Below are 25,133 nucleotides of genomic sequence, written 5' to 3' on the forward strand. Positions count from 1 at the left end.
GCAAAGCCTCTTTTGCCGGCACACAACTCCCTCATTAACAGCAGAGCAGCCCAGGGAAGTTTCAGTGAGACACGAATGCATCCAAATTCACAATTCCCCATGCCACACCTACACTGAGGGGAAGGCACTGTGCCCCCACACATTGTAAAAGATGGGAAATATTGATTGGTTATCTAACTTTGTTGTAGCTGCCATCGTCAGCTCTTGTGATGGGGAAGAGATTGGGTGCAGTTGTGCTAGGGGGGCAGTCCCTGTTTCCAGGAGGAGGAGGAGGACTGTGATTGGCCACTGTGAAAGCCAATCACAGCCCTGCTAGCCCCTTCCACCATCTGGAGGAAGATGACTCACTTGGTTGCCATTACCAATCTCAAAGAAAGGATTTCCCTGTGACAGAGAAAACCACAATCAAGTGAAAGTTTGTGGAAATACTGTTAAGCTTCTGGGATCTTTGTTGAAAAAAAGAAATAATATACATATATATATATATATATATATATATATATATATATATATATATATATATATATATTTATTTATGTGTTTGTGTGTATGTATCACTTACTACTGACCCCTCGGCTCTGCATCATCTACTACTACCAACCTCGACATCACCTACTCCCAACTCCTGAACTCTGCGTCATTTACATCTGACCCCTGAACTTTGCATCACTTACTACTGAACCCCTGCACTCTGTGTCCCTTTAAACCACAGCCAGTTTTCAGCGCAGTGAAAATCACACCCAGTTTTGCTGCGGTGCTCAGTGCTGCACTTTTTCTGCGCGGGCTCGATCTTGCACACAGGCCCACTACTTTCAGAAAATGCCCCTGATCTGAGTTCATCATTGCGTATCCATTCCAGATGCTTGTATGTGACATCACTGGGCTAGATGCGAGAGGTGGATTAGCGGGGATGAGTGTGCCAGGACAAGTAGATGTGTCTAATCTCGGCTTCCTTGCACCACTCTGCATATAGAGCATATCATAGATGATGTAACGAAACATCCCACACTCCGCTTGAGTGCTTCCATCATATACTGCTTCCTCCCAGTCTGAATATAGATATCAGATATTCCAACCTCTCACAAGCACAAAACAAGATGATACTTGTTTAGTTGCTAAACATGGACTGTTTATTGGAACCAAAATACAAGTCTATATATAGTTGAGGAGGAGGTTCCTACCACCTGCTCATATTACTCTAACATTACACCTGTAACCAGAAACAGAATTAACATGAGCTAATTAACTAATCCCTTAAAGCAGCCGATGTGACTCCATGCCCTCCTGGGCATTGTTATGATAAATCAGGATTTCACTACAGGCCAGACTTGTTGTCACCGAGCTTCACACAGTAGATTATACATTATCATAAGTATAAACACAAGACACCTTCCCACAATAGCAGGAGCTCCAGCAGGAGTCGGCTTGTCTCCTACATTGTACAGAGGCCAATGTGATCAGCTCTCTAAACTAACATGTTGAGTTCAGAATCAAACAAACCAAGAATAGTCTTTACATATATCCTGGGAGATATTGTGGAGTAAGTAATCCAAGATATATTTTCTCAGTCACCCCGTGCCAGGATGGCACAGGGTAACTTAGACATAAGAGGTGCATGGGGAGCTGAAACAAGGGGTTCCCAGCCTTTCCAAGGGATTCTTGGTTCCACGGCCCCTCCTGTCACATCTGAGAAGAGGGTACAGCAGTGGAGCAGATGAGTAGGAGGGTACAGTGGTGGAGCAGATGAGCAGGGGGGTTTAGCGGTGGGACAGAAGAGCAAGGGGGTTACAGTGATGGGGAAAATGAGCAGGGAATTACACTGGTGGGGCAGAAGAGCAGGGGGTACAGAGGTGGGGCAGTTGTGCCGGGGGGAGGGTGCAGTGGCAGGACAAAGGAGAAAGGAGGTACATTGGTGGGACAGATGAGCAGCGAGTTACAGTGCTGTGGCAGAAGAGCAGGGGGGTACAGAGGTGAGACAGATGTGCAGGAGGCAAAGTGGTGGGGCAGATGAGAAAGGGAGTTACAGTGGAAGGAAGCCATGAGAAGGGGTTCAGTGGTGGGACAGAAGAATGGGGGTACAGTGGTGGGGCAGATGTTCAGGGGGTACAGTGATTGGGCAGAAGTGCAGGAGGTACAGTGGTGGGGCAGATGAGCAGGGGGGTTTAGTTGTGGGACAGTAGAGCAGGAGGGTATGATGGTGGGGCAGATGTACAGGGGGTACAGTAGTGAAAGAGATGAGAAGGGGGTTACAGTGATGGGGGGTAAATGAGCAGGGAGTTACACTGGTGGGGCAAAAGAGCAGGGGGTACAGAGGTGGGACAGTTGTGCAGGGGAGGAGGGTGCAGGGCAGAGGAGAAAAGAGGTATATTGGTGGGACAGATGAGCAGGGGGGTTACAGTGTTGGGGCAGAAGCGCAGGGGGGGGGTTACAGAGATGAGACAGGGGTGAAGGAGGTAAAGTGGTGGGGCAGGTTAGAAAGGGGATTAGAGTGGTGGGAGCGATGAGAAGGGGTTCAGTGGTGGGACAGAAGAACAGGGGTACAGCGGTGGGGCAGATGTTCAGGGGTTACAGTGGTTGGGCAGAAGTACAGGAGTGCAGTGGTGGGAGAGATGAGGAGGGGGTTTAGTGGTGAGACATAAGAGTACAATACAGTGATAGGGCCAGATGAGAAGGGGGTTACAGTGGTGGAAAAGATAAGCAGGGGGTTCAGTGTTGGGGCAGATGTGAAAGGGAGGTGCATTAGTGATTAGTGGGACAGATGATCAGGGGGTTACAGTGGTGGGGCAGAAGAGCGGGGGTACAGATGTGGAGAAGATGTGCAGGGGGGTACAGTGGTGGAGAAAAGGAGAAAGGAGGTACATTGGTGTGATTACAGTGGTGGGGCAGAAGAGCAGGGGGAACAGAGATGGGGCAGATGAGAAAGTGGGTTACAGTGATGGAGCAGGTGAGCAGATGGGTTCAGTGTTAGGACAGGTGTGCAGACAGATGCAGTGGTGGGGCAGATGAGAAAGGGGGTACATTGTTGGGGCAAATGAGCAGGGGGGGTTACAGTGGTGGGACATAAGAGCAGGGTGGTACAGTGGTGGGGCAGATGTGCAGGGTAGTACAGTGAGGAAACAGATGAGCAGTGGGGTACAGTGGGGAGACAGATTTGCAGGGGGTAAAGTGATCTGAGGTGTGAAGGTGCAGTAATTGGGGCTGATATAAGGACTGGAGGTAAAGGAATTGGGGCTGATTTAAGGCATGAGAGAGCAGGATGTTATTTAGTCACTATTACTCAAGTAGTTTACAGCATTCTTTGAAAACATTTTTCCGCATAGTATGCTCAAAAGGTTGCCTACTCCTGCTCTACACAATAAACTTATTTAAAAATAAGTGGGTGGAGAATGCCTAAACGTGTGCAAATATCGACTTCAGATGTTGCCGTTTGGATTTCAGGGGGCTCCAGCATACTTGTCAGGGGGATGATCGGAAACTGGAAGGTAGAATCTGGCAATATATATTATGCCAACTGTCCATCAATGCGTTTAGAGAAGGTTTCCTCACTAGTGTTTAAGTTTATACTGTGGGAAACATATTTTCCAACTCCTAAAATCAGCCCTGAATACTTAACCTTTACTCTGTTCCTTCATGGAGGCAGCAGAGACACATCGGGCTCTGTGGTGGTGATGGGCGAGTCATACTGGAACCACTCATAGCTTTGTATCGCCCGACCATCTCCTACACTCTGCTGAACTCAGCTGCCTAAATTTAGAAAAAGTATCATGGCCAATACTCAATTCAGTATCAGGTTAGTGTCTGCATAAGTTTGCTAGAGTCCTTGCAATTATATAGCTGGTTTTGTATACATTTCTAACAGAGTAATAATACATAGTTTTTTTTTTTTTAAGATATTTCACAATATTTTAAATAATTAATTGGTTGTTGCTGCCTACTAACTAAATTTTTCTTCTTCGTTGATTTAGTTCAGATACTTATATAGCATCGTCAATTCACGCAGAGCTTTACATATACTGTACGTTCACATCCATCCCTGCCCTCAAGGAGCTTACAATTCAAGGTCCCTAACTCACATTCATACATACTAGGGCCAATTTTAGACAGGAGCCATCCAATTAATCTATCAGCATGTCTTCGGAGTGTGGAAAGAAACCCATGCAAGCACAGCGAGAACATGGAACCCAAGTCCTGCTAGGTGGAAGTGCTAACCATTAGACCACTGTAATTTACATGCAGTTATGTTTTCAGACATCTCTACCTAATGTCAGATAATACCGATCATTAAAGCATTATCTTTCAAACGTGTGCCAAACTTCCAATGGATCCTAATATGAAATTTCAATGGCAAGAACCTCAACTAATAGCAGCACACAAGATATTAAGGGAATATTTGGCTACATTTACTAAAGAGTTCCTACTTCTTAAGTGCTTAGCCAATAATGATTAACTTTGCTAAAGTCAGTCCAATATAGCATGAATTCTGAAAATACTTTTTTTTTAAATTAAAGTGGATGCAAACCCAGTATAAACTAATGGCACACTATTAATGTATATATATATATATATACATGCAAACCTCATGCATGTATTCCTACCTTGCAAACGCCACCCCCTTCAGCAGTAGGAGCCCTGCAAAACTCAGGAATCGGTGGGTGTGTCTCTTTGCTGGAGCTCGTGGGTGGAGTCATGATGTCACAAGACTACCTGCCCATCTCCTACTTTCCTATTCCTGGGTAATATCCAGTCAAAACTCAGGAAAAGCACCACATGACTTCAGCATGCCTAATCATGCTGAGGTGTGGAACAGCCAATCCTGGGAGAGCTGAAGAAGAAAGGAGTAGGGATGTGAAGCTGGAATTGTAACACTCTCTCTCTCTCTCTCTCTCATGAGATAAAGAAATCAGATGTCAGTCACAGCAGCGGGGGGATGTGACGACACAAACTTATCTGTGTGTAGTTCTTTATCTTACTAAAAAAAGACAAGAGGTTTGTTTAGAGCTGGATTAATGCTTTGTGGCAGGCCTGGGCACAGATGACTTGACATCTTCTACTGTACCAGGTAGCAGTCTTCATAAAAAAAAAAATTTCAGGTTTACATCTATTTTAAAATAAAAAAATATGTTATACTTGTGCAATGCATAGAGTGGCCCTTTACCCCCTTTTCAGGAGTCCCCTGCCTCCGCTGTCTGCTTCTTCCTGTGAGTGCCCTCTCATCAAGCTGGCTGCTGAGGGGGCACCTGTGCGGACACACAGCGCACCTCGGCCATGCCCCCACTCCCTCCTCACAAGTTTTGACTGCAGCACATTTATATAAAAATCTACTTTTTTAAGGGCTCTGTGACCTCTGTGTGTGTGGAAATGTGTGCGATTTACAGTACATGCATTTCCGGACCCACATATATGTGAACTTAGCCTAAAGGTCTGCATCACATTGTCAGTTATGATTTGTGATAACTGCTGTCTCAGTAGGAGATTGGCCAGGTATTCCGCAATATGAATACAGTGGAAATGTAGTAGGTGGCCATACCTTGGTGAATACTTGGGGTGTGGAAGACAGATGGAAGGGCTATACTGTTGGATGCTTTTACAGGAAAACAAAGGCAGTGTTAATGCGCTGAAAAGATGGGGACATGCAAGTATGCATTCTTGATTTCAACAGAGGCTAGGAAGTCTCTCTGATGAAGGGAGACTTTGACAGACCTAGTGAATTCCATACAAAGTTTTTGAACCATGGGGGAATATAACTGACTGGAGGAGGAGAGAGAGTGTTGTTCCTGATTACTAGGAACAGCAGATCTGTCTCTCCTCTCCTGTCAGCACAGGGATCTGTGTGTTTACATACACACATCCCCGGTGGCCGGCAGACATTGTAGCCGCTGGCCACGTGCATCGGGTCCCCCACCATGCAGCAGGCGCACACTTGCTATCACCCTTAAAGGCTCCCTTGTGTACACCTACGGTGATTTGCGGGATCGTGCCGACCTACCACAGTATAATGACGGTGGCTGGTCGGCAGTGATTAAAGCCTGGTAATATTGAAAGCTAAGCAGAGGCAGGCAGGGGAGACTTCCTATTTTTTGGCTTAGGCCTCTTCAGCTGGGGCAGCTTCCCGTCTGTTGCTGGAATTAAATAGGGTCCAGCTGAGAGCTTCTCCACCGTACAGGAGAAACCTTGTATCTTTACGAATGAATACAAGGCTTCCTCTGATTGGCTGAGGTAGAGCTCTTGATACCATCCTCCTGCCTCTTCAGCTGATAAAAATAAAAGAACTCTCCAGAGAAGCACTCAGTCCAACTCTTTTTAATGCCAGCAGCAGACAGGAAGTTCCTTATAAACAGTGCCACTTACTATATGTAGGTAATAATACTATAGTATATTACAGCACTCACATTGGCTGCATCAATATGTAATCTAAATAATTAATTTGGGACAAAGTGGTTATAAAGCTGGAATTCTACTTTAAAGCAGACAATCACCAGATCCACAGTGGGAATGGCCCAATTCATTTAGGAAGCATGAACAGTTTTCCAATTTCTGTACAAAGCACATTCAGATAAGGAGTGCTTCAGAAAAGTTTTCATTGCCTTAGTTCCCCTCAGTGATCCAAGGCTAGAAAGAGCCATAGCAGAAGCTAAAGGTTGTTGTTTTCATTTAAAGGTGAGAACTGATATAATATCTAGCCTGGGAAATATGGCAGCTGCCTGCAACTCCTTGGGAACAAAATCATCCAGTAAGAATCATCAGACAGAGACCCGGCAACAAAAAGCTCAGAGGCCTTAAAACCTACAGGTATGTCAGACACTTTTTATGGAGGGAAAGGCATAGAAATATGTTTACAGCCCATGCCTGCCTCCTGAGCCAGCAAGCATAGTTGCAATTTGGCTTATACATTCTAGCATAGCGAAGGAGAACTCCTTGGATAAGACAGAGGATGGGACAACATCTGAGAGAGCATCCAGAGAGTGCCTGAACTAGGGTTTCCACCTCATCCCTTTAAACCCGAACACATATTAATTACACAAATTCTGTGGCTGGTTAAGATGGTAATTAAACTCACTTGGTACCTTATCTGTAATAAATTAGCCTAATAACCTGTGTAATTCATATGTGTTTGGGTTTAAAGGAATGAGGTGGTAACCCTAGGCTGAACTCAGGTAGAGAACAACAATCCTGGTTGTTGGTGTCAGGTCCCTGAAGAGGGACACTGTAGGCTGCCCCAAAACGAATAATAGATTGTGCACTGTAGAGGCTCAATGCAGTGGGACTGCTCCCCATGCACTTGTAATCTGATTGGATAAATGTTCACAGCTTAACAGAGACAGCCTAAAAGATAAGGTCACCTTTGGAACATGTTACATGTTCCACCCTTTTTAGGGTAGAACATGTAACATGTTTCAGTATCTGCACATTCTCTCCCCCCCCCCCCCCCACCCCGATCCCCCCTTGTGAAAATGCAGCAAGCTTCAGTACAAGTTGGTCTTGGTATGGCCACCTTGACTAAAGAAAAATAATTTTGAAATGGAGAAAAATGGCTAGAAAAATTTATTCACTTTTTTTTCAATAGTTAAACGATGCACATTCTCCTTACCAAAAAAAATCAAGCATGCTGGGATTCGCTGGCCCAACACTGTTTTGTTAGCTAGTGCCCTGCTGTATTGCTCTTGTGTGTGGCATTATTGTCTCAAAATAACTGAATCCTTCCTGTGTCTCTTAATGAAGGAGAATGAAATTACCCTTGATGAAAATGCACATTCCAAAATATTTTTTCTGACATCCCATTCATGCACAGTCAGATTTGTTTAAGATTTGCAGTTTGAATGGTCTGTTTAGGTTTGAATGATCAAATCTGAAACAAATCTGTGTGGCTATTTTAGGAAGTAGACATTTTCAATATTCCATTTTTATTTCCCAAATTATGAACAAAATACACATTTTGGTTAAATTAATTTTTTTTTTTTTTAATATATATACTGTGTGGAATAAGGCAGGGTTTGAGTGGAATATAGCATCTGACAAGGTAATAATATGTTTGACATACATGTGTATTCATTTCTTTTTAGCTTAATGTTCCAGTACATCCAATCAAACATAATAACTTTGTAGTATTAACTTTTTTTGTACTATTCTACATGTCATATGCCAGCTTGGCACAATGGGAGGCTTGTATTAAGAGGTGTCCTTGGCACAATCTGATGCAACTGTGCTTAACCAATATTTGCAATAGCAGCAAATGCTAATGTACAGTATTATAAATTGTACCTTACCCACGATTTCAGTAACCTTCATCACTATGCACAATAAACAATATTAGAATGCTTTAGCTGGCCATACGGACAGAACAAAAATGGATGGAAGCACTAATCTTCCCCCTGTGGCTATTGTATCTTGACAGCACCAGCACCTGAAAAGTGGTTGCATCTAACTGGATGCAGCTGATGTTGGGCCATCTATTTTTGGTCAAGCGCTTTCGGTTCTTCAATCAAAGGATGTCAGGTGGGAGGGTAGCAACAGGACCACCCATTTAGCGAATTTCACTGGCTAATATTTGCATAGTGCATGACCAGCTTTAGATCTTACAAATTTCAGTTAAGAAAGCTGAACTGACAGTTTGAAAATACACACACACACATACCCTATTGATAAGTGTTTTGGGAGTTATAGAACTTTTTTTAAAGCTTTGATCCCAGTGAGATACTTTCCTATACAGCTTACAACCTGTCAGTAATTTAATAGTAGAACCACTTAAAATGTTGAACAAAGAAGTCAGTGTATTGTAAAAGTCACAGCTAAATCTGCAGTATTGGGTAAAATACAGGACCTTTTTCCATACATAACGCCAAATGTTTCCAAGAACTCTAATCATAGAACTGATGTACCTTAAAGCCTGGAGACAGAAGTATAACCCAGGCTATATTTATAATGCATATAATTGTATCCAGAATTATTCAAGGCCAAAAAGAACTCAGTCACTATATGAATCTCAGCAAGATCACCCTCAATTCAGTATCCCATTCAGCCACTCCCTGTATAAGTGAGATGAGAAATTTCACCTGCTACAAATACAGTATCTCACAAAAGTGAGTACACCCCTTACATTTTTGAAAATATTTTATTATATCTTTTCAAGTGACAACACTGAAGAAATTACACTTTGCTACAATGTAAAGTAGTGAGTGTACAGCTTGTATAACAATGTAAATTTGCTGTCCCCTCAAAATAACTCAACACACAGCCATTAATGTCTAATCCACTGGCAACAAAAGCGAGTACATCCCTAAGTGAAAATGTCCAAATTGGGCCCAATTAGCCATTTTCCCTCTCAAAGTTATGCTGGTAGGTTAATTGGCTTCTGTCCAAAATTGGCCCTAGTATATGAATGGGGACCTTGGATTGTGGGCTCCTTGAGGGTAGGGACCGATGTGAGTGTACAATGTACAGGGATAGGGACAATTGTAGACACTCACACAGGTTGAACTGGATGGACTGGTGTCTTTATTCAACCTTACTAACTATATAACTAACTATGCAACTATGTGACTCATTAGTGTTACAAGGTCTCAGGTGTGAATGGGGAGCAGGTATGTTAAATTTGGTGTTATTGCTTTCACTTTCTCATGCTGGTCACTGGAAGTTCATCATGGCACCTCATGGCAAAGAACTCACTTAGAATTTGAAAAAAATTTGTTGCTCTACATAAAGCTGGCCTAGGCTATAAAAAGATTTCCAAGACCCTGAAACTGAGCTGCAAAATGGTGGCCAAGACCATACAGCAATTTAACAGAACAGGTTCCACGCAGAACAGGCCTCGCCATGGTCGACCAAAAAGTTGAGTGCACGTGCTCAGCATCATATCCAGAGGTTGTCTTTGGGAAATAGATGCTGCCAGCATTTCTGCAAAGGTTGAAGGGGTAGGGGGTCAGCCTGTCAGTGCTCAGACTATAAGTTGCACACTGCAACAAATTTGTCTGCATGGCTACCGTCCCAGAAGAAAGCCTCTTCTAAAGATAATGCACAAGAAAGCACACTAAAAGTTTGCTGAAGACAAGCAAACTAAGAACATGGATTACTGGAACCATGTCCTGTGGTCTGATGAGACCGAGATAAACTTATTTGGTTCAGATGATGTCAAGCGTGTGTGGCAGCAACCAGGAGAGGAGTACAAAGACAAGTGTGTCTTGACTACAGTCAAGCATGGCGGTGGGAATGTCATGGTCTAGGGCTGCATGAGCGCTGCTGGCACTGGGGAGATACAGTTCATTGAGGGAACCATGAATGCCAACATGTACTGTGACATACTGAAGCGGAGCATGATCCTCTCCCTTCGGAGACTGGGCTGCACAGCAGTATTCCAACATGATAATTTCCCCATACACACCTTCAAGATGACCACTGTCTTGCTATAGAAGTTAAGGGTAAAGGTGATGGACTGGCCAAGCATGTCTCCAGACCTAAATCCTATTGAGCATCTGTGGGGCATCCTCAAACGGAAGGTGGAGTAGCGCAAGGTCTCTAACATTCACCAGCTCCGTGATGTCATCATGGAGGAGTGGAAGAGGGCTCCAGTGGCAACCTGTGAAGCTCTGGTGAACTCCAAGTCCAAGAGGTTTAAGGCAGTGCTGGAAATAATGGTGGCCACACAAAATATTGACACTTTGCGCCCAACTTGGCATTTTCACTTAGAGGTGTACGCACTTTTGTTGCCAGTGGTTCAGATGTTGAGGGGGACAGCAAATTTATACTGTTATACAAGCTGTACACTCACTACTTTACATTGTAGCAAAAAGTAATTTCTTCTGTGTTGTCACATCAAAAGATATAATAAAATATTTACAAAAATGTGAGGGGTGTACTTACTTTTATGAAATACTGTAAGTAATTACACCATTTAACAAAAAGGTTACAGGTTATTGTGTTCAAATTACCATTTTAATTAGCAGCTTGCACATGAATATATATGGAATAACAAGATCTTTTAGATTTGTTAATTTTGAATGTTTAAATTAGAATCATGTAATAAAAAATCTCTGCTAAGCATTTGTTGCATCTAAACTGAATAACTCCAGTGACATTTTAGAAAAAAAAAATATTATTTTTATTGACTCCATAGTTATGGTGCCCCAAGTTTCCATCTGATGTAAGGAACAATGCAAATCAACTAAGCGCCACTCCTTTCCAGCATTGGTGGACCTAGACAAATCCTGGATTCCCTGACTACTAGTAATTTTAAAATGGAGTGTGCTAAGGCTGGAGAAGCATGGATCTAGAGCAGCTGTGCATCACAACCAATCAGCTTCTAGCTGCCCTTTTCAAAGCTTAACTGAACAGCTGATTGGTTACTATGCACAGCTGCTGCAGTTTTATTAAATTCCCCCAATGCAATATTATCAAGGCTGGTAGATAGGCACTCATCCAGAGAATCCAAGGCACGCTATAGCACTGGAGAATGCCAACTAGGTGATTTATGTGCATAGAATGTGCATACAGTACATCACAGGTATGCTTTTAAAGTAAATATACACCGATAAAGTCTGCCATTTCAGACCTTCTCAAAATGATAGTTACCTGGGTGGCATTAGTATTTGTGCTATTAAAAAGCATGCAACAAATACAGTCAGGGTGATGTTATCAGGCCTGATCTGCATATTTGCTACAGATCAGTGACTAGGAAGGTATTAAAGCCACTTGAGCCCAATTAGAGCAAGGCACCATTATTTTCAGGTGATTAACCCACCTATGAACGTCTTTCAGAACAGATTTCCTTTAATGTAAGATGAGCACATAAATGCTCATTCACCTTCCTATCTGCTCAAAGAGGGGCCTTTCTCACTTCCATGACCTCCTCCATTTGAAATTTTTTAGACCCAAGTGACCAAAGAAAAGGCCCGGTCACTTTCAAATGGGTAGGACCAATGACATTATCCTCCCTGCTAAACACTGTCCATCACCAGAGTGGCAGTAGAAATGCAGCTGGTGAATGTGGCTTTGTGCGTGGGCTATCAATGAACACCATCACTTTGCCCTGAAAGGGCAAAGTAACAGTGGCCCTAAATGGGCAAAGTGACAATGGCTCTAAATGGGCAAAAGTGACAGTGTCCTTTTAAAAGATCCCTAGAACGTTGGAGATTGACAGTATATAGGGTTTGCTTTATAACATCACTTGTAAACCGCAATATTCTAACTCTGGTTTGCAAAATTTTACTAAATTAGGGCTGGTAATGTCACAACAGTACAAAATTATAAAGAGCATTTTTATCAAGATATAATTATAACCAAACATAACAGAAAATCCACACAAAACAACCCAAATAGTTTGAAAATATATAAAAATAAATCTTATTATAACACATATCAAACATTACACACAGAAACAAATTTCACACAAAGGGGATTCAAGGGATTTATATGTATATACATATTAAATAAAAATACAGTATTGATAAATATTATGGTAAAGTGATTAAAAGCATGTTCTTTCAAGATTTAGTAAGTTTATAAGGAGTGTTTTAGTGGTTTGTGCCATTTCCAAGTGTTTTGTCCAGTTTTTTTTTTTCTATCCATATATCTGTTTGAATTGGTAGCATTCATTACAGTAACCGCTGCACTTGTTATTTCCATAGTGATCACATCCTGGTGCCCTACACCGTAACTTAGGAGTGTCTTCTCCAGATGACTTGCCATGGCTGCCTCTGTATTTGCACTGAGTACAAAGCTCGTCATTTCTCCCAGTTACTGGATTCCGGCAGACATCCCTAGCACATTTCTTCATATTGGCACCAGAGCGATTTGGTCCAGATCTCTAAAAAAAAAAAAAAAATTTGATTTTAACAATGTGATTTTCAGTAAATATCTCAAACACTGAAAACATACTAAGAATCAAGCCTCTTTAGTATCTTTTAATGAATTTCCCCTCTAACCACTTGCTCATCCTCAAAAAGACTTTCTTTTCTATACTGATTCCTATTCCAGCACCTCACTGCACTCATATCCCCATATCTGTAGCAGAAACTAAAAATATGATGCTGAAAGGATAGGGCTCGGCATCAGGGTGAGGCTTGCTACTATGACAGTAGTTTAAAAGCAACCTGTCAGTTATCACACTCAGAACAAAAAGACGGGTTTTCTTAATAACACATACACCTTCCATTCTGTTCCCCTATCAAAGCACACAGAAATACTTGGTACTTCTGGTTATGGGGGAGTATATCACCTGCTACCTTTTCTCCCAGAAGGGCAAGAGAGCCCACTTGCCAAGCTTGTATATTTTCACATAGGAGATTGAAGAAGGTAATTAATGGTGTGCTCTGAAAGGCCAACAGGATTCTGGCAGAGCATGGGGAAGGTAATTATCGGCATATGATGGAGGTGGCCTATCAAGGAAATTTTTTGTCCATTTAAACAGGAACTTTAGAGTGAAACGTCAGGCAAACAGCCAAATACAGGTAATAAAACATACATGTTTGTCTGTACAGAATTATTAATAGGTAAAACAGTAATTTTGTGATTTATATACATTTCCACACTTCACAGCCAGATAGTTAGCACGCAGATTCTGATCAAGCAATTATTCTTCCTTAATATCATATAATCTATTGTATAACACCTGTGCACAACAGAATCTAAGTGCAAAGATAGCAATAAAGTGTGCAAAAAACGTTTTTGAAATTTCCAAAGTTCGTGAAAATTTAAAGTAATCCTCTTCCGAAGTGTTCAGATGAAAGTAGTGAATGTCAAATCACCATTTTTGAGTTGGTATAGAATTAATCTTCCTGGGGCAGCAATACAGTTTTATCAAATGAGCAGGAGTTTGACCAGGGAAGCAGTTATTTTAAACCAGGGGCAGGCAACCTCGGCCCTCCAGCTGTGGTGAAACTACAAGATCCACGAGACATTGCAAGACCCTGACAATCACAGGCATGACTCCTAGAGGCAGAGGCATGATGGGATTTGTAGCTTCACCACAGCTAGAGTGCTGAGGTTGCTTACCCCTATTTTAAACCAACAGTAGTAGAGTAGTTCTACTGATTAACAGAGGCATAGCAAACACAAGAATAAATGGCTGCGCTGTCCTAAGGCAGCATGATTTCTAAATACTGTCTGGTCTTTGGTTGAATAAGGTCTAACTCAAGATAGATTTCAGTCTTCCAAACGGTTTGAGGAAATTTTTACTCACCTCTGTTGGTCTCTGCAGTTGCTGCTCTGGATTTGTAGCTTCCTGAAATCTCTGATTCTGGGCTTCAATGAAACACTTTTGGCAGAATCCTTCAAACAGTGTACTCCCTAATGTACTGCAATCTTGCCCTAGGCAGCGACTCATGTCTTTAAATGCAGCCACACTGACATTGCTTTGCGATGATTTGTGACCTCTTCTAGAGGCACCACCTGGAAAATAATAAGCAGAATTGTAATCACATCTTGACATAATTACATGGTTGTTAGAATTATACTGTCGAGACACTTTGCACAAATCAGTTCAAAATGCATAACTTTGAATTATTACTTTTAAAATATCTTAGCATGACTGACACTCTAAAAACATAGCCAAAATATGCTTAAAAAGTACATCTGCTTGTAAAATTCAAATATTCACTATTACCTGTTATATTACAGTAAATGTGTCACATCTCCTAAAATAATCTCTTATTTAATTATAGCCTTTTCTTTAAAAAAAAAAAAAAAAAGTGCAGACAAAACTGAGTTAGTACAGAGATTGTTTATTCTTAACTCTGACTTTAAATAAAATACTGTAATTAGTGGCATTAATTACTTATTGATTTATTAATTACTATTGGATTTGGCGTAACTGTTTCCAGGGTTGTTTCCCTTCTCATTGAACAGAGGTGATAATTCATTCTGATTTAGTGCCCATTGAGGGGACAGGGGATGGAGATTTGACACAGGAAGCTGTAATGGAGAATCAGGAAAACGTCTGTGAGCTTAGAGAACAACTAAGGTCCCCAGATTACTGCTGGGTTTAAACAGTGGGATGACCTTTTACTTTCACAAAAGGCCCTGGGCAGGTTCTCTATATCCCCCACATGCAATCAGTGCTTAATGTTTAGTTTAGACTCTTTGAGCATGTTCAAGAGATGCATGAACATTTTAAAGACGTGATCACAAGAAAAGAGAGGTTCCAGAAAACTGCCCATTGCTTAGAAAAGCTTATGCTTAAGTGATTCTAAATGATTTTTTGTAATTAATAATCATGTTATACTTTTGGTGGTTTTGAACAGAACAGCCCTGATCACCTTCTTTTGGGGTCCCCTGCTCATGCTCTTGGCTCCATCCCCCAGAGGGCATTGTGCGGGGTCACTCCTGAGCCATGCTCTGTGTGTCCATTGGCACACAGCATGGCTCAGCTTTGTCCCCCACTCTCTCTTCACTGGCTGAGATTGACAAACAGCAGCAGGAGCCAATGGAGCCTTCCACTGCTGCCTCAATCTCCATTGAGGAGAGCTTTTTGGGGACAGAGCCGGTTCAAGATCAGGCTCAAGTAAGTATGGGGGGGGGGGGGATAGATTGGGCTGAGCTGCACCTGGAAGGTTTTTTATCTTAATGCAAGGGTAAAAACATTCTATCTTTGGGGCCACTTTAAATACCACTAACATTTTTTCAAAGTTCAAATATGCATACAGTATCTCACAAAAGTGAGTACACCCCTCACGGTTTTGTAAATATTTTATTCTATCTTTTCATGTGGCAATACTGAAGAAATTACACTTTGCTACAATGTATAGTAGTGAGTGTACACTTTTATAACAGTGTAAATTTGCTGTCCCCTCAAAATAACTCAACACACAGCCATAAACCGCTGGCAACAAAAAGGAGTACACCCCTAATTGAAAATGTCCAAATTGGGCCAAATTAGTAATTTTCCCTCCCCTGTGTCACGTGACACGTTAGTGTTATAAGGTTTCAGGTGTGAATGGGGAGCAGGTGTGTTAAATTTGGTGTTAACGCGCTCACTCTCTCATACTGGTCACTGGAAGTTCAACATGGCAAAAAACTCTGAGGATCTAAAAAAAAAAAAAGAATTGTTGCTCTACATAAAGATGGCCTAGGCTATAAGAAGATTGCCAAGGCCCTAAAAATGAGCTGCAGCATGGTGGCCAAGACCATACAGCAGTTTAACAGGACAGGTTCCACTCAGAATAGGCCTCGAGGGCCTCGTCATGATTGACCAAAGAAGTTGAGTGAACATGCTCAGCATCATACCCAGAGGTTGTCTTTGGGAAATAGATGTATGAGTGCTGCCAGCATGGCTGCAGAGTTTGAAGGGGTGGGGGATCAGCCTGTTAGTGCTCAGACCATACGCTGCACATTTCATCTTCTAAAGATGATGCACAAGAAAGCACGCTAATAGTTTGCTGAAGACAAGGACATGGATTTCTGGAACCATGTCCTGTGGTCTGATGAGACCAAGATATACTTATTTGGTTCAGATGGTGTCAAGCGTGTGTGGCGGCAACCAGGTGAGGAGTACAAAGACACGTTTGTCTTGTCTAGAGTCAAGCATGGTGGTGGGAGTGTCATGGTCTGGGACTGCATGAGTGCTGCCGGCACTTGGGAGCTACAGTTCATTGTGGGAACCACAAATGCATCAACCAGCCCCCTGATGTCATCATGGAGGAGTGGGAGAGGACTCCAATGGCAACCTGTGAAGCTCTGGTGTACTCCATGCCCATGAGGGTTAAGGCAGCTCTGGAAAATAATTGTGACCACACACAATATTGACACATTGTGCCAAATTAGGACATTTTCACTTAGGGGTGTACTCACTTTTGTTGCCAGCAGTTTAGACATTACTGGCTGTGTGTTGAGTTATTTTGAGGGGACAGCACATTTACACTGTTATACAAGCTCTACACTCACTACTTTACATTGTAGCAAAGTGTAATCTCTTCTGTTTTGTCACAAGAAAAGATAGAATAAAATATTTACAAAAATGTGAGGGGCGTACTCACTTTTGTGAGATATTGTATATAATAAAGTGCTCCTGTGCTCCAATTTAAGCAGCTTAATGTCATGCTGAACTTTTTACTCTCTTATGACTAAACAACCTCCTACATTGGTGTATTCCTGGTATGATATCATACACAAAAAAAAAATCTCATAACAGATATTTATAATAAAGCGCTCATGTGCTTTATATTCAAATAGCATTCAACGTGCAAAACATGCATTAATATTTATTTATATATATATATATATATATATATATATATATATATATATATATATATATATATATATATATACACACACACATACACAGACACACTCACACACACAGTATTATCAGTATACATATATTCCAATGAAATTAAGCAACTTAAAATTAAATTGTGGTCAGGATAAGGCTGTAGGCACTGTTGAACAATTCAGACTCAAAAGTCAAATCAGAAGCACTGACGTTATTTTCAAAGCTAACGAAGCTCCCCTTGTTTCCCCCTCCCAGCGGTAATTTAGGAGCCTTCTTGTCTACTTATCTCTAATCTGAACACAGAGCAGGCGTTTTGGGAGAATGGGCTAAATTGCCTGAGATAATGACTTGAAGGTGCTTATTCGGTGCTTCTGCTGTGTATTTTGAGGTAGAATTGCCCCATAGTGCCTGCAAATACAGAGGTCAGTAAAGCTTGTTTTAAAGTTTACCTGCTGTCTTTTAATAATATGTAAATACTTGAATGCACATAGACTGGCCACAAGTTCAATGGACCAGTATTTGGCATGTGATCAAGTTAGGATACATTTTATAGCAGAAAGCAGCAATTCACGAGTACAGTTAATATTGAAGAGTACACAATAAAAAGTCTAGTAATTACCTACCACTATTCTCCTGATATTCATAAAAACATAGTGTGCAAAATCCTTCATTTTGTAGTGTCCCGAAAAACTGGCAGCCAGACTTCCTGCACTTTTGGTTAGGTGTTCTTTCTTCTGCATTATACACAGCACCAGACTGAGACCCAGGGGCTGGTTCCTGGCTCTTACTGCTGGTTATCTCCAAACCTGTCAGGTTCACTAGGCTTCCAGACCCATTTATAGGGTCAGAGAAAGACCTCTGATGAACTACAGATGGGGAACTTGAACTGTGTGTTTGTTCTGTTGTCCTTTTAAAGCAAGAGCTGCAAATACCATTAAAAGTCCTTGTGGTGTCCTGGAAACAAATATTGCACCTAATTATATCCAAGTCCCTTGTCCTGTCTGCCTTGCTACCAGACTGAATTTGCCTGATATTATGGCAGCGCTCACACAATCCATTGAGTTCCATATTCAAAGTAAAGGGACAGTCAGGTGTTTTACATTTCATTGCATTTGTTTCACTAAAGATAAAAAGACTTGGTGCTGTAGCCAGAGCAGTGCCAGAGCCAGACACGGTCTCCTCTCTTATCTGACAAGATGGCTCCAAATATTCAGTTCTGTTGAGGATGGTTTCACCCTTGTGCACTTGAGCTTTAGTCCTGTCACTTGACTTTTGTTTCCTTTCAAAGCACTCATGGCAGTAAGGTTGGGTGTTCACAGACATGTAGAAAGGACAGTTTAATGTTTCACATTTTACTTCCACAAGAGACAGCTGAGGTAGACAAAGTTCATATCTACGTTTACTGCCATTGTCCCTGCTTGTTTGCTCTGAAAACTCTTGCCACCTCTTGTATTCATGTTGCACTAGCTGACAATAATCTTCTACTAAGTTGATTTCTTTTGGTAAATTATTCTCATCCAGTCTGTAAAAAAAATTTAAATTAGCATTTATATTAATGTGTTAACTTAGTAATAAAAGTTTATTTTATTGCATGCAATGACTGACTATCTCATCAGAAAATTTTACTTGAAAAGGGCTATACTGTTTTTACTAAACGCAAGAAAATGCCAAGCTAACAGCCACCAAATACTGTATATCAGTTTGTAATATTTTTCTTATTATTACATTGTTAAAGCAGCGTTGTTATGAAAAAAGTATTGTTGTCCATGTGAAATGGGGTTAAGAGATGTGTAGGCATAATCAATAAAGTGAAGGTCCTGAATTGGTTATATAGCGGATGTGTCTTTTCAAATTCCCTAAACTGGAGGTAACATTACAAACAGAAATGCTTTGATTCTTTGCTGTGCTTAAAGAGGAGGTTAGGGCTGTTAAAAAAAAATATATATATATATTATATATATATATATATATATATATATATATATATATATATATATATATAAATTAAATAAAGGATCCAGCACCGTCCTCACCCAGGCTTGTTTTTTGTTAGATTCCATGTTCCCAGTGTCAGCATCCCAACTGTGGGTAGCAGGCTGTGTGGCTTTTGGCTACACAGCAAACTTCTCACTGCACGAGCTGTGCTTTTTGAATGGTCCCGCAGTCTTCCGAGACCTGTGATGTGTCCCAGAGGACTGCAGGGTGGGAGGGGGAGGGCCAAGCAGAATTTTGGATGTATCTAAAGAAACTAAGATAAGGAGTTTTCTATTAGAAGGTGAACTCACCTGGCAGTATTTATTAGATGGGTAGTGCCATGCTCCCAGGACTGAACAGGTACCTGCAGTGCATGTAAATACTCTTTCAGAAGCTTGTCTTTGGTTTTTTCTTCATGATCAGTTAAGAAGTGAACTTTCATATCTTCATATCTCCCACTCTCGTTGAACACAAGTGGGACAGCTCGAATCTCTGTTTAAAAAAATTTAATTCTTTAGAAATGTAATGTATGTGGTCATTTTCTCTCTATATATAGGCAGTGAAGATAAAAAGTTAAAACATATGCTGATTTTTAGTCTGCTTGGGTTGTTTGCCTAATCTCCTGTAACAGACACGTGCAGTGGTAGCAAACCACCTCTCTTCCCGAACTATATATGCATGCAAATTCTGAATGAACACAATGAAAACCTAGTCAAACTTTGTAACGGCATGCGTATGTAGTCATTCTGTCTTCTGGACAATCTGGTTGAACAATACTAAACAGCTGGTTCATAAATGTACATGCTTTTCACAAAATCTTTTGAAGACTATACCATAAAAGACCCAGAATGGAGACAAGATCTTAAATTATCTAGCTTTCAGAGTTAAGTATACGGGTGCAAATCAGATACACATACCTGGACCAGTGTCCATCATAGTGACAAGAGGTGCAAAGTGCTGGCTTTCGTAGCCAAGAACTATAGGGTATTTATAGCATTCCTGTGCAGGCCAATGAAGAGGTAGGTAAATCCCACTAACATTAAGAGGGGAGAAGCTAGAGCCAGACTCCAAGCTACGAATTACATTGTCTGTGGAGAAAAAAGTAAATACATTGGTGGTCATTTATTAGTGACACAATATGCAACAGTTTTTCTGTGCATTTACAACCCGTGCAGGAAATCCTAGGTAGACAACTGAGATAGACTTGTACAGGTTCATGCTAAACAGATGTACAATTAAGAAGCAGTCAGGGAACATTTGTTCTGTTGTAGTGTTGGCTTAGAGCAGCAAAAGGAGGACTTTATGGATGAACCTGAACTTTTATAGTAAATCTGTCTCTCTCAGTGCTTCTGTTTAGCACCTCCTTGCATATGTACTGTTTATTATTATTGATAACTATGTTTACCTAATTATCATGAGAAGGCTAACATCACTTGTTGCAAATTAGTCTAAACCTGTTCTATTGTGGATAGTAAATCAGAGTAGAGCTAAGAAGACTTGACATTTCAATTCATATGGTAACTCTTGATCTTGAGATTGATGTGGTAAAAAAGGTAGGGGGTTAGGGACATCATCAGGGTCATCCTCCTTCATTGACATTTTATTGATGAGCTCTCCAGAAAGATAAACTGTGACATCTAACATGTCAGGTACACCCCTCTTGGTTCAATACCCTCCTGTCTAATCTTGCAGTCCAGTTGTTGTCTGTCCTTTAAGTCCAAATTGAAGTGGTGTTTTTTCTGCCGAATTTCATAATCATTGCTTGTTGCAGGAAACGACTCACTCCCATCTTCTTAGGAAGGCTTACTGTAGAAGTATCAATAAAAACCTTGCATCTCACTTCTACAGGGAAAATCTTTATCTTCCGGCAATCTTGAGCAGCTACAGTTGTCAATTGCAAGGTGCTTCATCAAGAGTACAGTCTTCTTCGCATCACTGCTTCAGGTATGCTTGGGGTAGTAAGTCATCAATAGCGCCAATGATTAGCCAAGATCTCTCTATTTCCCAGGCTCTCTTTTCCAGGCAATCCTAATTAGTCCATTGGCCCTGCTTGGATATTGAGATGGCCGTGGCATATCACTCTTACCACTCCTGCATTTTTACTTCCATCACCACAAGCTGTATCCTGTGCACTGATGCATTGATGCATTGATAAATTGAGCAGAGAGGAGCAATCAGCTGGTCTTGATCCCAAACAAGAAAAATAATTTTTTAGATACCATGGGTTACTAGAGATTCATGTTTTCTAGGTTCTGCTGAGAACCATGTCTAATCCATATGTATCTATGTGCCTGGACTAAAAAAGCATAATCTGATTGTTAAAAAAAAGAGTTGGTGTAGCTATTAGTATTCAGGCATTCATATAAAGTTTTTATAATCTATATATATAAAAAAAAAAAAGTATATTATATATATATATATATATATATATATATATATATATATATATATATATATATATATATATATATATATATATAGTCAATAAGTAGAGCCTTGCACTAAAGTGAACTAAACACTCCTATTTTCTTATCTGCCAACTAGGACAGTGCTATCATAGCCTCGATTTAGTGTTGCCATGCTGCTTTACACATGACCAGTTTCGACACCATTTCTTTTGGGGAACAGCTAAATTGTGGACTTCTGCTTTAATTTAAAGCAATTAAAGTTGTTCAAAACCAACATTCCCTATCCCTCTAAACAGTGCCCAGCTAAATATTTTTAGTACTGTCAATGTTTGCCTCTGTGCTAAATACATTGGGGTAAAAATAAACAGAGGTATTTAAAACGAAGACAATTCAAAACCACAACAGGAAGGAAGATAACATTTCTTATATTTTATATATTCACCTGAAAGAACAATAATTGGTCTCCTAAGGATGTTAACTAGCACGAATATATGAATTTCTTCAAGGCAGTTATACTGGAGTCCATTTTGGCCCATTGAGGGTTCTGTTGATGCCATCCTAACAATATGTTCCCATTCATCATCCCAATTCTATAAATGAAATAAAAGTAATTTTCAAAACAAATTATATACCTGTAATTTTCATCACAATACATTGCAATTTGTTTGCCAAAAAATATCTTCAAACATACTTTCCAAAGCTTTATCAAAGGCATGATATACCTGTAACCTCATATGGTGGTTTAAATGAGTGTTTTGTTTCTGGTTTAGGGGGATATCTCCGACAACTCTTTTTGAATGGTAAAGAACATAGGAAACTCTAATGCCCCGTACACACAATTGGACTTTCTGACAACAAAACTGTGGATTTTTGTTCAAAGGGTGTTGGCTCCAACTTGTCTTACATACACACAGTCACACAAATGTTGGCCAACAATTACAAACATGGTGACAGACGTAACTGATATCTCCATTACGAATGCTAGTTATATTTCCACCCCGTACTTGATTCCGAGCATGCGTGGACTTTTGTCCAACTGACTTGTGTACACACGATCGGAATGTCCGACAACAATCATTTGTTGATGGAAAATTTGAGAACCTGCTAGCCAACATTTGTTGGTGGAAAGTCCGCCAACAAATGTTTGATGGAGCATACACGTGGTCGGACTTTCCGCCAACAAGGACTTTCACATCCAACATTTGTCGTCGGAAAATCCGATCGTGTGTACGGGGTATAAGAATGTGTCCATCTTTAAGGCAATATTTACTATATTTATCTTATATTGGGGTACCCTCTCCTGTAGGGGTAGGATCGGTATATGGGTCTGTATGAACTTACTATGGGGGGTGGGGGGATGATATCCCTCTTCTTACTCTACAATATACTGTATATATTCTATTTGCCAAGTATGTTAAACCTAGCTGCATAGTTCTTGTCCAATAAAAGGAAATCAAAGAATGGAAACTCTTAATAATGCCTGTAAGTTTATCATTTCAAATGAAGTATCTCTAGAATTTGCTTTTGTTATTGCTTTAGTAAATGTGACATTGCTATTCACAATCTGTGTAAAAATCAGCAATGCAAACACATTTGCTAAGGCGGCCATAGATGAATCAAAATTCAGCTGGTTCAGCAGGGATAGGCCTATTTCAAACAGTGTAAGGCCATCCCTGTTGGACAGACATTGATATTTAGATCCACATCTGGCAAATGATCAAGTTGGAAAAGGTTTGTTGATCAGTGGCTGCATCTACTGGTCACTGTATTCTAAGAGCTCTAAGCCCTTGTACACACGGTCGGACATTCCGACGGAAAATGTCAGATTGGACCGTGTTGTCGGATAATCCGACCGTGTGGGCTCCATCGGACTGTTTCCGTCAGCATATCCGACCAACAAAGTTTTAGAGCAGGGCTATAAAATTTTCAGACAACATGATCCGATCGGACTTTGTCCCATCGTGTGTAGAGAATTCCGATTGGACAAAGTGCCACGCATGCTCAGATCAAATTCCTAGACCAAAGCTATTGGCTACTAGCCTGAACGTAGTCCCGTTGTAATGAAATAATGTCACCACGTTCAGAACGATCGGATTTTCCGACAACTTTGTCCGACTGTGTGTATGCAACAGTTTCGGACAAAATCCGTCAGACAAAATCCAACGGATTTGGTTGTCAGAATGTCCGACCGTGTGTACATGGGCTAAGTCCTGCTGTCAGATTACAATGTCCCAACGAGGGGGTTGGGGAGATTTCTCCATCCGCCTTGCTTGTGTGGATGGAGAATTTGGTTTGTTTTTATTCCTGGCTGAACAAAAAAAACAAAACAAATTATGGCCAGGTTTATGTCTTATGGAGAGCAATTTCCATTTGTTTTGTTGAACTTTATATAATACACTAAACAGCACTAACAAAGTTTCAGATGGATTGATCCTAGTTTGCTAGGCAATTCATCTTCCATTTCTTACCCGAGTATCATATCGAAGCCCGGTTTGTATAAACTCTGTGGATTTAACAGATTCAAGCTGCCAGCGAAATTTAAAGTTTCGAGTATCTGATGTCCTTAGAACTTCTTGTAGGGTCTTTCTCAGCAGTAAATCCGTGTCCTGCACACCCCACATGTACATAGATGTTGCATGCATTAAGCAGTTTCCATCACCTACATAAATATGACACAGGATTTATACAGAGGAATGTTGACAGGAAAACCAACATATTAAAAAAAACATAAATATCTTCACAATGTTAATTAGATTGTATTTAAGTAATCAAATTAGTACCTACCTAAGTAGGTATGAGTACCTAAAACTTTTTTTTTCTGATATTAGGAGGGGAACTTATGATACCATAGTCTGACAGTGAGAATAGATGTCCCATTAAGTCCATACATGCCTGAATCAGAATTAATTCCCCCCACTTAGAAAATCAAAACTCCCAGTTCTGTGTTCCCCTGTAATCTTGTAATATTTTTGATGGAATATACTTGTTAAAGTTCATCTAATGCAAGCCTGTTTTAACCACTTCCTGTTTACATAATCTCCCTCCAACATTGTCCCAGACCTGCTTCCTAAAAGCAACAACAGTGGACTATGCCTGTGCAATGTGTGTGGCATTGCCACTTGTAGGCTCCATTAGGGGTGCAGGTGACATGGTGACAAATCAGGGGAACCACTGGAAGACGGTTGTCAAACCATAATGCCCTGTACACATGGTCGAACTTTCCGACGGAAAATGTGTGATCGAATCTTGTTGTCGGAAAATCCGATTGTGTGTGGGCTCCATCTGACTTTTTCCATCAGAATTTCCGACACACAAAGTTTGAGAGCTGGCTTGAAAATTTTCGGACTACAAAATCTGATTGTTTAAATTCCGACAGACAAAGTGCCATGCATGCTCAGAATAAATTATGAGATGAAAGCTATTGGCTACTGGCCTCTTTATAGTCCTGTCATACGTGGTTTACGCCACCTCGTTCTGAACGATTGGATTTTCCAACAACTTTGTGCGACCGCGTGTATGCAAGACAAGTTTGGGCCAAAATCCGTTGGAAA

The 25,133-nt window shown here is 40.8% G+C and overlaps 1 protein-coding gene across 2 annotated transcripts in view; it reads right to left on the bottom strand.

Annotated features, from left to right (window-relative positions):
* Window positions 1-11,068: 11,068 nt before the first annotated feature.
* The window catches only part of TNFAIP3 (TNF alpha induced protein 3), a 35,999-nt gene continuing 21,934 nt past the window's right edge, over window positions 11,069-25,133 (bottom strand). For both annotated transcript variants that reach the window (XM_077486775.1, XM_077486776.1), the window contains exons 3-9: window positions 24,051-24,241; window positions 22,025-22,172; window positions 20,092-20,262; window positions 19,486-19,666; window positions 17,824-18,722; window positions 14,171-14,379; window positions 11,069-12,796 (exon numbers count right to left, since the gene is read on the bottom strand). In XM_077486775.1, coding sequence (XP_077342901.1) covers window positions 12,551-12,796; window positions 14,171-14,379; window positions 17,824-18,722; window positions 19,486-19,666; window positions 20,092-20,262; window positions 22,025-22,172; window positions 24,051-24,241 — 2,045 coding nt within the window. In that variant the 3' untranslated portion in view covers window positions 11,069-12,550. The remainder of the gene's footprint in view (window positions 12,797-14,170; window positions 14,380-17,823; window positions 18,723-19,485; window positions 19,667-20,091; window positions 20,263-22,024; window positions 22,173-24,050; window positions 24,242-25,133) is intronic.

The sequence above is a fragment of the Lithobates pipiens genome, unplaced genomic scaffold, assembly GCF_037356315.1.
Source record: "Lithobates pipiens isolate NorthernLeopardFrog02 unplaced genomic scaffold, aLitPip1_a1.2 Scaffold_18, whole genome shotgun sequence".
Taxonomy (NCBI): Eukaryota; Metazoa; Chordata; class Amphibia; order Anura; family Ranidae; genus Lithobates; species Lithobates pipiens.